At 47.4% G+C, this 14,984-nt stretch overlaps 1 protein-coding gene across 1 annotated transcript in view; it reads right to left on the bottom strand.

The window, feature by feature from the left end:
* EHD3 (EH domain containing 3) overlaps positions 1–14,354 on the bottom strand; it is a 30,279-nt gene extending 15,925 nt beyond the window's left edge. The window contains exons 1-3 of the mRNA XM_015622623.1: positions 13,825–14,354; positions 6,937–7,113; positions 2,110–2,207 (exon numbers count right to left, since the gene is read on the bottom strand). Of these exons, the coding sequence (XP_015478109.1) occupies positions 2,110–2,207; positions 6,937–7,113; positions 13,825–14,051 (502 nt within the window). The 5' untranslated portion in view covers positions 14,052–14,354. The remainder of the gene's footprint in view (positions 1–2,109; positions 2,208–6,936; positions 7,114–13,824) is intronic.
* Between the last annotated feature and the right edge of the window lie 630 nt (positions 14,355–14,984).

Here is a 14,984-nt window from a genome sequence, read left to right as displayed (position 1 = left end):
ACACTTGTGGCTAACTTCCAACTGGATTTAACCCCTCTCAGCACCACTCTTGCCTGGCCATCCAGACAGTTTTTCAGCCAGGGAAGGGTGCACCCATCCAAGCCATGAGCAGCCCGTTTCTCCAGGAAAATGCGAGGGAAACAGGATCATAGGCTGTACTCAAGTTTAGGCAGGCAACATCCTCAGCCTTCAACCATCCAGGTCACCTTGTCAGAGCAGGAGATCTGGCTGGTCAAGCAGGACCTTTCCTAAGCTTGTGCTGCCTGGCCTGATCCATGATGATGATGAGTTCCATGACCTTTGCCAGCACCAAGGTCAGACTGACAGGCTCTAGAATGGGACACCAAGACCCAGTGGGAAGCTGACAGAGAAATTTTTGCAGGAGCAGCAAGAAGTGCCAGTGTATTTTGCAGGAGCGTATTTTTAGTTCTGTAAACAGCTTAAAAGTAGGAAAATCTTGAAATACATGTCAGCATTTGAATTAGTGAGAAGATTTGCAAAAGGGGCTTGAAATGAGTCTGTTCTGACTCACCTACATCTTCTTTCTATTTTTTTTTAATAACAAAAATACTTCTTCCTAAGCAAGTTTCCTTCACTGTGATAGTTTCACAGAAGAAGTGGTTGCTTTCAGTGGCATTTTTTGATAGAAAAATGTCTACACCACCTAATACGAATTTTTTTTTATCTCCATAACACTTTCTGCTGAGGGGAGGAAAGCTTGCACAGCATATTTTTCAACTTTCTCATAAAAGCTGGCACACCTTGGAATTTCTGATCCCCTAGCAGTGCAGAGGCTCACACTGGAAAAGGTTAATGTGAAGGTTTTTTTTGTGAACTGCAGCTGTGCTTTATTGACACTTCTTTGCTAGCTAAGGTTCCTGTGGTGGAAAATCCCAGCAAAACAAACAAGACCTGGCTCCATGTAAGGTGACTGCTCAATTGAAAAAAAGGAAGTTTCCAAGAAATATTTCAATGTAAAACTGTCATAGAATTTGGAAAATCATGAGTCATCTGAAATCTTATGGGGCAGAACATGGAAATATGGGAAAGGCCTCAGCACTTTGGGGTGGAGCCTGTACTGCTGAAACTCAACTGCGCACTGTTAATATGCAGTGTGCATGAGAACTGATCTCAAACCTGAATGCTGAGATTACTGCTCTTGGCTTTCTTCCAATGAAATGGTGCATAGCTCCTAGCTTTATCTAAGGAACCTTCCAGAAATCCAAGCTATGCCATCATCACCTTACAGAGCAAGAAGGTGACCACAGAGATTGGGTTTAAAGTATAAAGATGCTGCCCACTTCAGAGGGTGAGTTTGAGAGTGACTTCAGAAGTTCACTAAGAGATACCATGCTATTCATCAGCTCTAGTTGCAAGGGTCTGTTGTGACAGGACAAGGGGAAATGGCTTTAAACTGAAAAAGGGTAGGCTTATATTGGATATTGAGGAGAAATTTTTTACAGTGAGGGTGGTGAGGCACTGGTACAGGTTGCTCTGAGAAACTGTAGAAGCCCCATCCCTGGAACTGTTCAAGGCCAGGTTGGATAGAGCTTTGAGTAACTGGTCTAGTGGAAGGTGCCCCTATCTATGGCAGGGATCTGGAACTAGAGGATCTTTAATGTTCCTTCAAACACAAACTGCTCTAGGATGCTATGATTTAAGTGCCCACAGGCTTTCAAGATTCCCCAGTGCAATGAGGAAATTGAGTGCCAATGGTTCTTAAACCCAGTTCAGTCCTGCACCACATTTAGGATGCCTGGCCAGTGCAAGAAAACAGCTTGATTACAGTGGGGGCCTTGGTTATGGATCATCAGTAAGTCACTGAAAGCAATTATTTCTGCAATGCAGATAGGTATTACTTGACTCTGATAGAAATCTCTTCTGTGGGGAAATACTGGACTGTGACACAGCCTTCCCTGAAAACATTTAAATTCTCTGCAGGAGATTAACCATGTCCCTTTGGTCTCCATTTGCAAAGTCATGCTGTAGCTCTGAGAGGCTCCTACCACTGCTTTTATCCACAGCTTGTCTAGTTTGAAGTGAAAATCATACAGAGTTCCTTTGGTTTTCACTACTGTCATTTAGAAGAGAACTGAACTTGGGACTTACCTCTGCTAATTCTCTGCTTTTCTCCAGAAAGGATTCCTGGTGTATCAATGACGCTGATGCTTTCTAATACGGGATTAGGTAGCTGGGCACAGACAAACCTGTGTGGAAAATAAATGTGTTTTAAAAAATAAAAAATGCTAAACTTAGTCATGATGTGCTGCACATCACAGGCAACACGGGACAAGCCAGACTCTGATCTCTCAAGTCTTTGATTGGAGCTTGGAGCTACTGTTACTTAAAGAAATGAGTAAGAAACTAGAACTAAACTCTTTTATCTGTTTTGCTGCCTCTGGAACATCCATCTCAGACATGACCTATGACAGGTTTTTTATATGGGCCCCCAAATTGTGAAAGATGAAAACATTTGAGTTTTCATTTATGTGCTGATTCAATTTTAACAAGAAGTGGTATTTGTTTTTCTTTAACTAAGGACCCTGTAGAGTCCTGAACTCAAGTGAACTGAAATAACTTGCTTAAAAAAATAAAAAAATCAGCAATTCTGTAGGACTTTTGTTCTCTTTTAAATCTGGTCTTAAACAGACAAAAAGTGTGCTATTAATGCACCATGGAAGTACTAAAGCACAGGCAGCATGAGATCTCAAGGCGTTGCTCAGTCTATCTTCCTGCCTCAAGGCAGGATCAATCAGGTTATTTATTCTTCAAATCTGTAACAATGCAGATTCACCAACATTTGTTGTGAGTCTAGTCCATTACTTAATAACCTTTACAGTAAATCCTCTTTTTTAATGTCTAATCTAAATTTCATATGCTATAATGCTTCTCAGTCACAAACAGTAGATGTGGAAAATAATTTTTTTCCCCTCTTGTCACAATGTACACTATTGTCATCCTGCTCCCCTCAGTCTTTTCTCTATAGAAAATGGTTTGCTGGTTACTTTTTTTTCTTTTTCCTATCTCTTCCAGTTCTCTCTAGCTGCCTTTCCAGCTCATTTCTAAATCCCTGAAGACCCTTGCAGCCTTCCTTTGGGTCCTCTCAAACTGCTCCACATATTTTTTCAGGCATGATGCCACAAGCTGAAGTAGTCCAGCCGCAGCCCTGCTAGTGGTGAGCAGAGCAGATGGATTGCTCCTTATCTCTTACAGTTGACAGTCCTGTTTATATGTCTCAGTGACATGTTTGCTTTTTTAACAGCAGTATGACATTGTTAATTCACATTCACTTTGTAAGTCACTGCTCCCCCTTCTGCAGCTCCATTTATGTGAAACTGCTCTTTAGCTAGTTGTTCCCTGTCCTGTATCTATGCAAATCACTGTCTAAGAAGCGTCACTTGTGCTTTGTGGGCTGCAGCTCATCTGTTTCAGTTGCTAGTAACAGCAAAGGACAGTAAAAGCCTATCTACTTCCGTAGCTCCTGGTAGCATTTCATGGATAGCCTTTTTGGGATGGCATTCCATGCAGCTTTAACTGTGTGTGTGTGTGTGTGTGTGTGTGTGTGTGTACATATGCATATTAATAGGGGGGTGTGACATCCAGGCACAAAACTGGATGGAGGCAGAACCAGAGGATGGGGGTTGGCACAAGGGCCACTCAGTGCAGTCAAGGCAGATGGGGCCCTGCAGTGCTCTGGCCGAGTGTCTGCTTCTGCAGAGGCCCCTTGCACCTCTGAATTCCTCCAGGTTATGCCACAACTCAACTGTTCTACTTGTATGACTTCAAGATTCTGATAAGAGTGAATCCTCATGGGTTAAAGAGTGTCTCCTCCTCTAAGCTGTCAGCTATTTCACACCACATATTACAGCTTCCCCATCCCCAGCTTGGCAGGTGGCAACAGGGAGCATTTCTGAATGTGTAATACCTCGTATAAAAGAGGGGGACTGGCTTGATAATCCTGTTGAGTGCCAGGCACAGCAGCAGAGAACAAAAGGCTCAAGAGGTCATGTTATTCCCTTGTCCTGCCGACCCAGGTTTGCTCTTCTGACCTGAGTATTCCCTGTGCTGTAATATTAAATGGGGCAGGGGGATTTTCCACTGGTTTCTCTAGGAAAAGTACTCCACAGGAGATTTCAGATATAAGGTCAGAGGCCAGCATGAGCGAGTGCATTCTGATTCTTTTGGCAAAGTTACGGCTGCTGCCCTCCTCTTGTCCCAGCAGAACTGCAGGACCTCAGAGAGCTCGACCTAATTCTGTTAGGGGCCATATGAAGGGAACAACATTATGCCAAACTAGAGTTTCACTGCTTCTAAAGGCAGAGAACATTGCTGAAGGAGCAACATGTTATCTACCTCTCCTGCTGTTCACAACACAAAACCAGGACTGACTCCTTAGCTTGCCAAAACAGACTTTGGGGATGGGGAAATTCTTGTAACCTAGTCAATATCAAACAAAAGCAATGGGCGAGATTCCTGATTTTGCTCCAGGCCCTTGGCGCCAAACAAGTCTTCCTGATAACGAGGTGCAACTTCTCATCTCTCTGGAATCTTCCCAGAGGTGGGGTTTGGCTAGCAGAGTTGGAGAAAGGAAAACAAATCCTTCTCTCAATGCCCAGGAACAACCTGAGGCAAGAGGAGCAGACAAGAGACAGGATTCTGCAGACCTGCTATCCTCATTTCAGCCCTGGGCAGCCTTATCTCCTGGGTATGGGCAGGTGCTCCATCTCCTGGGAATGAAGGGAGGGAGGATACAGGCTCTGAACAGCACAATTTTCTTGTCTCCCAGCCAAATCCTGACTGTACCAGTCTTCCCTTGCTTCCTGGAAAGCAGCAGATCCCAGTCTCAGCTGGGGAGGGAGTCCCAGCTAAGGGTGGATGCTCACTCCTGGAGCAGCAGGCGCTGCACCCCACAGGACACAGTGCTGTGGGCTGCCACCTCTCAGCCAAGACCAGCTAGACCTGTGTCAATGCTTCTGCCTCACGCTGCTCTGTTCTTTTCCACTGATGCTCACAGTGTTACCTTTAACTGTCCATGGGCAAAGCAGACTTCCCTGTGGCCACTGTTATCTCAGCTTAGAGGTGTGGCCCCTGGAGATGAGCTCCCTTCTGCAAATTTCTTGCTCACAGCCTCCTAGCTGAGGTCAGGGCCTTGGCATATATACAGCAGCAGCAAGGTACGTGCAAGGCAGAGATAGCTCTCCTTCCCTAGCCCAGAAGTCAGGCCCACTGGAATGGGAAGCTTGATCTGGTCCAGTGGGTGTACTAGGACTTACACCTGCTCAATTTCTGGTCCTCTGAGTCAACTCTTGCATATGCTTAATTTCCTAATTAGCTGGGCATTAGCATCTGCATTTTTAGCATGTGATGCTCACACAGCTGAGCCAGACCCCCTTAGCGTGTCTCCTCTGTCAGTTCAGAAATCACTAACCCCTGTTTTTTCATGTCAGCAAGAGAAAGACAGCATTGACTGCTGTGGCTACTCCCTACATTGCTAGAAGTACTGCACTTAAGCTGCTGCTGAATCACTGCCGTGTCCCTCTGCCCTGTTGCTGGCACAGGCTTGACTCTTTTCTCAGGAGAAGGAAAAGTAGAAGAAGCATAACAAGAGCACAGCATGGTACAGTGAACTGGGTTAATGCATGCAGAGATCCCTTGCTGTAGCAGGAGCAAATTACTTTCACGACACATCCATCAGGCTAGTTGAGAAGCGTTTGCTTTTTTGCCCCACATGCCTGGCCTAATGTTCCTTCTCTGCAGTGAACTGCCTGCCAGCTGTGGCTGTTCTTGGCTATCAGCTGAGCTACTCTGAATTATGTCCTCTTCATCCAATCTCTGCACTCCAGGCAAGAGGCCTGTTGTTATTCTCTTAGGGAAAATAATTATTCTGCCCTGGTGGAGGGAGTGGACACTCACCTGACCTAACTGCTGGTCAGCTGCAGATGTTCTGCGCCCTATGAAACGACAAAAACTTCTCTAAGTCTCTCTGATGCAGGACCATGTTGATGTGTTTAAATGATGCTCCTGTGCAGCGATCAGATACTCCTTCCTGTCACCCTGAGGTGCTGTGAGATTCTCCATGCAGCAGTAACTCCAGCTAGGTCCCTCTCCTGCCAGCAAGGTTCTCCACATGCTTCTCTGCAGGCCCCTTCCCTGCCTTGCTGCAGCCTGCAGCAGCACTCTTGTGGTCAGTGCTGGTAGGAGATGCTGCACCCTCTGGACAGTCATTCTCTAAGCTTGGAAGATCGAATGGGAGCCAGAGCCCAGCCCAGCTTTCCTGGCTGTTTGGCTGAGCAGCTGCCATGTTTCCAGTGTCTCCCACACTGTGTTAAGGGAAGGCGTCGATGATGGGTGTAGTCAGTTTGTTGCCTTCTGCAGCACAGTTTGTGCTCATCTAGGATATGGGTGTGTGCTGCTGGCTTCCTGCAAGGCCTAGATCCAAAACCTCCCCATGGTTGGGCTGGGTCTAGGGCATGGAAAGGTTATATTCCTCGTGTCACAGAGCTGCTGTCCAAACACCTTGCTACTCTTTTTTACAGGAAACACATTAGAGCGGTCATCAATTTGCACCTGAGGTTGTATCTGTAAGGCATGGGAATGGAGAGAGCCTGGTCTTGATAACAGATGGAAGAAACTAAAAATACTAAAACAGGGGACAGCAAATCTAATGAAGATATTTATCTCTAGTCTCCTGTAGGATAAGCTTAGGCTGTGCTGTCATTTTTGTTTTGTTTGTTCAAATAAAATGAAGGTTTGTCAGCCCTGAATTTATCAGCCCTTCAGCAACTGACTTATGTGCATCTGGTAAGACTGGACTGGCTTTGCATCAGCAATGTGGATGGGAGGAAAAGAAGTGCCTTATCCCTTTACATTGCTTGCTGTGTTGCTCATTAGATACTAACTTTACTCCAGAGAACAAGAGAGTTCTTGAGTACTGACCTGTTCAAAAAGGCGTTGCCAAAGGCGTTGAGTTTCCTGAACGGTTTTTTGGGATCCACCACCAACGCATTTCCAGGAACGATCCCTTCCACATCTCCTTGCATAACTGCTATAAAGGAGTCAGTTGTAGGCTCTGGTCCAATCCTCATCCCTGGGAAATCCTGCTCCAGCAGGTACCTGTAAGTGAAAAAACAGGGTGTGGGCATGAGACATGAGCTGCTAAATCCTAAATGAGTTGTACTGAAGATTGCAGTACAATTATGAAGCTCAAGAGCATGGATGCTTCTGAGACTATTTTTAGCACTGTCACTGAATTGTTTGATAAATGTCTTGGTAGCTTTTCTACTTAGGATCTCAACATTAAAAGCTCATTTAAGGTGGATTAAGAAATTGAGATGATTATAGCTGCTGGGAAGAGATTCTCACCACATTGCATCATTTTATGTATTTTGATCCTCAAGACATTTGGAGCAGACCTAGCACAGCCAAGTAAAAACAGCAGTTCACTGCAATCACAGAGTTAATCCTGAAACCCTACTGGCTCTTGGTGCCAATATCAATTACTTCACTGCCGCTTGTTTCAGCAGATTCATCCAACTAATGTGCTTAGCCCCCAGTCCAAATCAGTTGCTTAAATGCCAGCTTCCCCTGCACTTGACTGAAGTCTCAGTCTCTGTCCTTGTGTGCTTTTGAAATGCAGCCACAGGTCTGCACTACAAATGGCTCAAGCATACTGAGCACTACACACGTGGGTGGGGGAGTATAGTCCGAGCTAGATAGCACAGTAAGTACAGCATCCCTTATTATTTCCTGAAGGTAGCTTAGCAAATTTCAGGGAAAGCTAGTCACCCATGGGGTTGTAGGGCTTTGAATAGGACCCTGGCAGCATATCCTAACTGATCCTGCCAAATTCAGGGTGGGTCAATGGTGTGCACACAGGACAGTTTCCTTTGGCTCACAAAGGCACCAAATGCCATCACTGAAGCCAAGCCTGTGTTTGTGTGTGTGTAGCAGAAAACCACCTGCTGCTCCTGTGCTGAAAACTAAGAGCATTATGTCCATGTGGCTTGCAGAAGATAGCTAGAACTGGTCAAGCCCTGTGCTGTCTAGCCCTCAGTATGGGATGGTGTCAGAGGTGACAAGTGATAAGCTCTGGCTAGTTACATAAAGAATAAAATGACTACCAGACTATGCAAGTTAGTATAATAATGTGTTGCTTGTTGCCAGTGCAGCTGGCACTCCTCCCTCTTCCTTTGCTTTGACCTAGTCCTCAGTAGGTAGAAAGATAATTTCAGAATTGCTGTGATGTTAAAAGTAGATTATGGGGATGTGGAAAAGGAAATAGGAGGACTGAAGATTTTTTTCATGATTTTTCATGATTTCATGACTGAAGATTTTTCATGATTGAGACATGCTTAGACTGATATGTCTAAGCACCAGAATTGGTTCACTCAGGTGAGTCTTAGTGAGGGAGGTCCCTGTGTGAGGGACTATAGGACCATTGGCATGAAGGCTTGTGATAACTTTTCAGGGGTTCCTGCTTTCACTGTGTCCTGGGCTAGGGCATTTTAACATAGGTAATCACTATCCAGTGTTTAAGGAGCAACAAGAAAAAAAAATTGTGCAGGCTTTTTATTGATACCATGTGAGCATATGTGTCCTCAGTTCCCAATGGGAAAGGCCAAATCAATTGGATCTAAAGGTAAAACAACCAAATGTATACCCAGGAGAAATCACTGATACTTATCTGGCTTGGTACACATTCATACTGCAACAAGAATACCTCCATAAATGATACCCATAGTTCCCTTAGGAAATGACCACACCTCCTTTCCTTGTGTACTATCATGTATTTTCTTTTATCTTTTGTCCAAAGAGATTTTCAAGTCCCATGCTCACTCAAAGTGACTCTTAATTGTAGAACTCAGATTTAGGAGCTGTTGAGCAGCTCCTAAAAGGCCTGAAATAATCCAGGAAGAGAGCAGACCTCTGACCTCCTATACTAAGGTAGATGTATCTTATTTACCTAAACCTTATGTAGGGGTTTCTCAAACTTTCCAGTGAAGGTGGGTCATTAATTAAGAAAAGCAGACTGCAGGCAGTGCTGGTGTGTGCCACCTCTCTGGCTGCTGATCACAATATGCCTTCCTGGCAGCCACAGTACCTCCTCTCTAGCGTGAAGCACCTGAGAACAAGGAGGGGCTACTTTTCTCCCACCAAGGGCTGTGTAGACTATCATATGAATGTTCTTGGCTCAATTCCCTGGGAAGCTCTTTACACTGCACAACTATTTGCTAGGTTAGAAGCCACTTGGTCAGACTCTGGAAACTAAGCTTGTGCCTCATAGATGGCAATTCAAACTCTTGCCCCTGATGGACACTGCTGTCAAGCCAGTGGCTTTACACAGATGGGAATTCAGTGAATCCATAGAAATAAATCTTTGCATTCTCCCCATGCAAATACTAGAGAGAAAAGAAATAGGCAGTGTTAACAGCTGCCAAATGCAACAAGCGAAGGGCTTTTGAGAAAGGTCCCTTACTCCCAGTGTCAGGTGGTGTCCTTGCTGTATTAGAGGCTTGAAATACACGTGTAAAATGACAACTTTTGAGCAGAAGTAAAAAACAGTTAAGGGGAGGGAATTGTTATTTATAGATAAAGCTTCCCAGAAAATCTAACCAAAAGTCCTGTGTGTAATAGCAACACTCCTCCAGACAACCTGCTTGAAAGAATTTTATCACAGCTCCACTCGGCTAACATTTCAAAGCATTTCTGTGTTTATTTCTTGTGTAAGACTTAAAAAACACACAAAAAAAAAATCCCAACAAAAGCACAAAATAAGAAGCACCCACCAATGTTATTGATCTATGTGCAACAAGTGATAGGAAACCAGAGAGATGAAGATTTGTACTGCCCACTATCACAGCATCTATTTTCAGTGAGGCCTCTCTGGGAGATTCGGGTACATTGTGCAGCAGGGTGTCAGCTGCACAAGAATCTCATTGTACAAAGGACAAATACAAGGGGTTGTATTGACACTGATGGGGGGAAGGCATTTCTGCTCAGCAGTGACACAGCCTGCCCTGGCTACCAGAGGCAAGCTAAAGACCACATGCAGTTGTCACATTTGTGGGGATTTCTGGGAGAGAAGAGCAAACAATAGCTGTGGAAAACACCAACCACCAGCAAGCAATTTCCTTTGCCAGTGGAAAGCCTTAAGCTGAGCTGCTGAACACCTTCAAAGGCCTGGGGGAGTAACCTCCAGCCAGGTTAGGGAAGTCTGCAGAGTACGCCATGCAGGAGGGGAATAGGTTTTTTATGACCAATCTGCTTTTCAGAGAAGTGTCTGGAGTCGGTATGTTGCTGGAAGCATTATGCTGTTTGCCTAATTCAAGTCGGTTCCAGGGAAGGGCCAGGGCAGGAAAGCTGCGTTAGTGCAGGCCCAGCTTGAGGTGGTCTTTCCCAGGTGAATTTGGAGATGGGTTAGGAGAGGCAGGGCTCCCTGGGCAGGAGAGCCGCAGGATGTGGGGGAAGGGGCTGCCTGCCCGTGATGAGTCATGCAGGAGCCCTGCAGGATGCCGCTGAGCGTGGCAGCAGAGGTGATGCCGAGCGGGAACGGAAAGAAGGGCAGAGCAGGAGGAAATGGTGACAGCTGCCTGATGCAGGCACAGATAAAAGGTTCAGGGCCGCACGGGGAGGTGACACCAGAGCTCTGCGCGTAACCCGTGACAAGCAGTGTGGAGAGGCCAGGACGTGTAAATGATTAGCTGTAGGAGGAAGGGGCGGCTACACCAGAAAAGCAAGCTGTGTTGACAGTTAGTAGGGCTCTGACAGGCTTGTTTATTTTATTAGCAGGATGGCTGGACTTGAGCCGGGATTATTTTTAGAGATGACCAAGGAACCTAAGTTAATTAGGAGAGTAATTTTCTGTCCTGTATTCCCACCCTTTTACAGGAAACATAAAAAGCAATAGCATTATAAAGGCAGGCTCCAGTGAGATCCTGCACTGGCTGTCAGATATTCCCAGGTAGAGGTGTTGCCTTGCCCTAAACAGCACCGACTTTCAGCTCCCAACCCGGAGGAAAAGCATCAGCCAAATGCATGCTGAGAAGAAAAATGGGAGTGAGCACAAAGAGATGATACAGCAGGAAGCAGGAATGGAAAAGCTGCATTAGCAATGCTACCTACACCTTTCACATAGTGCAGAAAGGCTCAGTTCTGTGCCCCTGCAAGAAAAAGGGGGAACAGCCTGGTTCCACTGAAAACAAGCCATGCTCTGGTCTCGCTTCACTGGCTTTGACCCACACAACTCACCTCCCTCTTCCCTGGCTCAGCCTCTAGGAATGTTTCTCACTGCTGACCTTGACTGCCTTTTTTCCACCATCAGGCTCCTGACAAGAGAGCAACCTCACTGCAAGATGCTGCCGCTTAGGTGCTTCAAAGCCTTGCATTTCTTCCTTGTTTCACCTCAAATCAAGGAAGGAGGTTTGGAAGACAGACATTCCTTAGGTAGGTGACTAAGGGTCTTTAATTTTTTTTTTGGTAAGGTGTCCTGGGATCCAGGTAAACTGGGACTGAGTTTATTCCACATGATTGTTTAGTGGCATTAAGTCATGTCCCTAAATTGCATGGAAGCACAAGAAGGATGCAATTTAAGAGTGGAATTGATACACAAGGATAACCCTAATTATCCCCCATCCTGACAAGACTGTGGAGGGAATGTCCAGAGGCTATTTCTTGATTCACTCTACTGCTAAGACATAATGGTTGTCAACCCTCCCACTTCCTCCCCCCAGCCCCCTTTAACTCCTCCCTGCTCTCAGCTTTAGCTCCCACTTGCCTTCCCACAATAACTCTGGATGCTAATCTGGTGCTTATCCCAGCTTTTTAATGAGCAGTGCCTGCAAGCTCATGCTGGAAGCCTGTCACGAGCAACACAAGGTTTTCTGGCCTTTGACTGGGAGCACACTGGATTAACAGACCCTCACACTTCTACTGTTAGAGATCCTGAGGTTCTACCAAAGTTCTCTTTCACTTTCTTAGGCACTGTTTTAAAAAGAAGACTGCCTTTCTGAGAGGTCTGTGTGGCACTCCTATGAAGCAAAAGCTCCCAAAGCTCCTGGTCACTTCTGTTTGACCATTGGCTCTGTGCAGGCTCATCCCAGCCCGATGCCTGGAGAAAACTGGGAGAACACAAGCATGAGTGAACAGCAGCTGTCAGAGAGGCTCAGATCCACTTGCTGACAGCAGAGAGGTTGTTGCTGCCATCCCACATCGCAAAAACTTAATCTTCTTTTGCCTGGAACATGCTCTAGGCACCCAAACTTCCTGCAAAAGGAGCTGAGGCTCACAGAGAAAGGAATTCACTGAACAGACAGGGGCAAATGCAGGAAGTCTCTGCTAACAGCATGCAGGTGAGACTGCAGGGAAACAATGATGCTGGCAATCCAGATAAAAGGGTTAAGAAGAGATGCTTTAGTTAGACAGCCTTATCAGGAATTCAGCAATTCCTCGTGTTCAGGCTCTGAGTGTCAGTAAGCCAGAGACAGGAAAACCTTTTCAAACAGGCTTGGTTCTAAGTCAGGGAACAAAGATCTGGGGTGGAACCAGGCAGTTGTGCTAGCTATCCTCTCTATTTTTCAGAAGAGTAACTCCCTTTGCAAACATGTGCAAAATGCTTCTTTGGGTCTTTTGCACCCTGTCACCATCCACCTGACCTGCTCATATGAGAAAAGCCTTTTAACTTTTCAACTTTGTTTGCCAGGTACATGCCAAGGTAGCAGAAATGCATTCTGTTCTTGGCTCCTGACCAGGAAATTTAGCAGCAGGAATATTACAGCACATTAAAAAGAAAAGCCCCTGCATTTCTCAAGGTCATTCCTTTAGAGGTACAGTCAATTTGATCTACCTCTCTCTACTCTCCACAGTTCCCTCCTTCACCAAGAAATACTGGTCAAACAAAGGGCTGGCTGCCTGTGGCTCGAATCCAGATTTACACTGGGGTAATTCCACAGATTTCAACACAGCTACACCAGAAAAAGGCTGGAATTTAACGCTTAGCTTATGAATCACATAGGAAACACGGGCAGTGCAGCTTCAGCTATGATCCCAAGGGAAAGGCTGCTGCAAGTTGAACTAGCAGCATGGCTGAACAGAGATCCCCGCAACCAAGTCCAGCTGGAAAAGTTTAACCCTCTCTGCGACAGTTTCACATCATCGAAATGAAAGAGCTGCTGGCAGCTGCTCTTTCTTTACAGTTCGAAAGAAACTTGCTGCTGCCACTATCTCGGCCGAGCAGGACACAGTTAAAACAGGGCTTTACTTCTGGAGCCCTGAAGAGGAGCAGGTCTGTCTGTGCACAGGCACACATGCTTCTCTAAGTGGGTTCTGAGTGTTACCTCTGGGACAGTGCAGAAAAAGACAAGACAGCTGCAAGCATATAACAGTGACCACTACAAACCGAAGTACCCCCTTTAAAGCTGCCTCACCATTCAAAAGCTACAGTAAATTGGAAAGAATGGTTACTACAAGGGTCAACCAGGGCAGTGCAGGCACGGAATGCCCCGCGCGAGGCTTCCCAAAGCCTCTGCACTTTGAACGGCCAGGAGGGCCCCAGTGACTCACATCTCCACACTCCTGCTCTGCCTGCACTCCTCAGCCCTGCCCTGGGCTACTTTTTGCCACGTCGGTGTTTCATGGGACATCTTACAGCACCCTGAGCTTGCGAAGGAATGGTTGGCGTTTGAGTGGAGGTGACTTTTCAATGAAAAGCTGTTGAGGGGACGCGAAGGAGGTAACAGGAGGGGGATCAAGGCATAGCACAGGTAGCAGAAAGACGTTCTGCCCCTCCCCAGTGTCCGAGCATGGAGGGCGCAGGGAGCTGGATTTTACCTGATGAAGGTGGTCTTCCCAGTGGAGTACTGCCCCACGAGGAGCACCATGGGCTTATTGTCGAAGTCGGCATCCTCCAGGGCCGGCGAGTGGAACTCGTGGAACTTGTAGTGCTCTTCCAGCGGCAGCAGCTTGGTCTTGTAAAGCTTCTTCAGGCCGTCGCTGACCGTCTGGAACACCTCCGGGTCCTTCCGCCGACGGTCGTCGGTGCCCAGCCAGCTGAACATCTTGTGGCCTCCCGACGCCAGCTCCGCGGCGACCACCGGGGCTGGGCTGGGCTGGGCTGGGCTGGCTGCGAGCGCGGGCTACCCGCGCATCCCCCTGAGGCCGGGCGGGCCTCACTCCACTCCGGCGCCCACCCGCGAGGGCCGCCCGCCCTCACGCCACCTGCGCCGGCGATTTCAGCCAGCAAGCGGTCCCCGCGGGAGGCTGAAGGAGCGGCTCGTCCGCGCAGCCCCGGCCCAGCGGCACCGGCGGGCGCCACCTCCCCTCACGCCGCCGGCTCCCGGCGTGGGCATGGCGCGGAGGCCCAGCCCTCCAGGAAAGGGGCGGGCGCCGGAAGCCGACCGTTCCTGGCAGGCGCCGCCCGTTCTCCCCGGCGGGTGAAGCCGCACCGGGCGCCGCCATGTCGGACAGCGGGGGGCCGGGTCTTGCCGCGCCCCCTGGGGGCCGTTGGAGGGATTCTCAGCCTGGCCGCCATTTTATTTCCTTTCTCGCCGCGCTTCCAAATACGCCTAAAAAAATCCCCTGAAATGAACCGTGCCAGTGTAAATCTGACGGAGCCGGCTGTTCCTGAGCACTGCCAGCCTCTTCTGGGTCTCCAGCCTATCATAGTATGAGTCAGGTTGGAAGAGGCCACAGTGGGTCATCTGTTCCAGCCTCCCTGCTGAAGCAGGGTCATCCCGCAGCTCATGGCACAGGAATGTCATAAGATGGTTGTGGAACACTCCAGTGAGGGACACTGCAGCCTTTCTGGACAGTGTATCCCAGGTGTGGTCATCAGCACAATAAAGAAGTTCCTCCTCATACTCAGGTGGAATTTACTGTGCATCAGTTTCTACCCATTGCCACTTGGCACCACTAAGAAGAGCCTGGCTCCATCCCCTTGACAGCCCCACTTTAGATATTTGTACACATTGATGAGGTGCACTCTCAGTTGT

The sequence above is a fragment of the Parus major genome, chromosome 3 (assembly GCF_001522545.3).
Source record: "Parus major isolate Abel chromosome 3, Parus_major1.1, whole genome shotgun sequence".
In the NCBI taxonomy this organism is placed as follows: domain Eukaryota; kingdom Metazoa; phylum Chordata; class Aves; order Passeriformes; family Paridae; genus Parus; species Parus major.
Note: the sequence above shows the minus strand (reverse complement) of the source record. Positions and strands in the feature narration are given on the sequence as shown.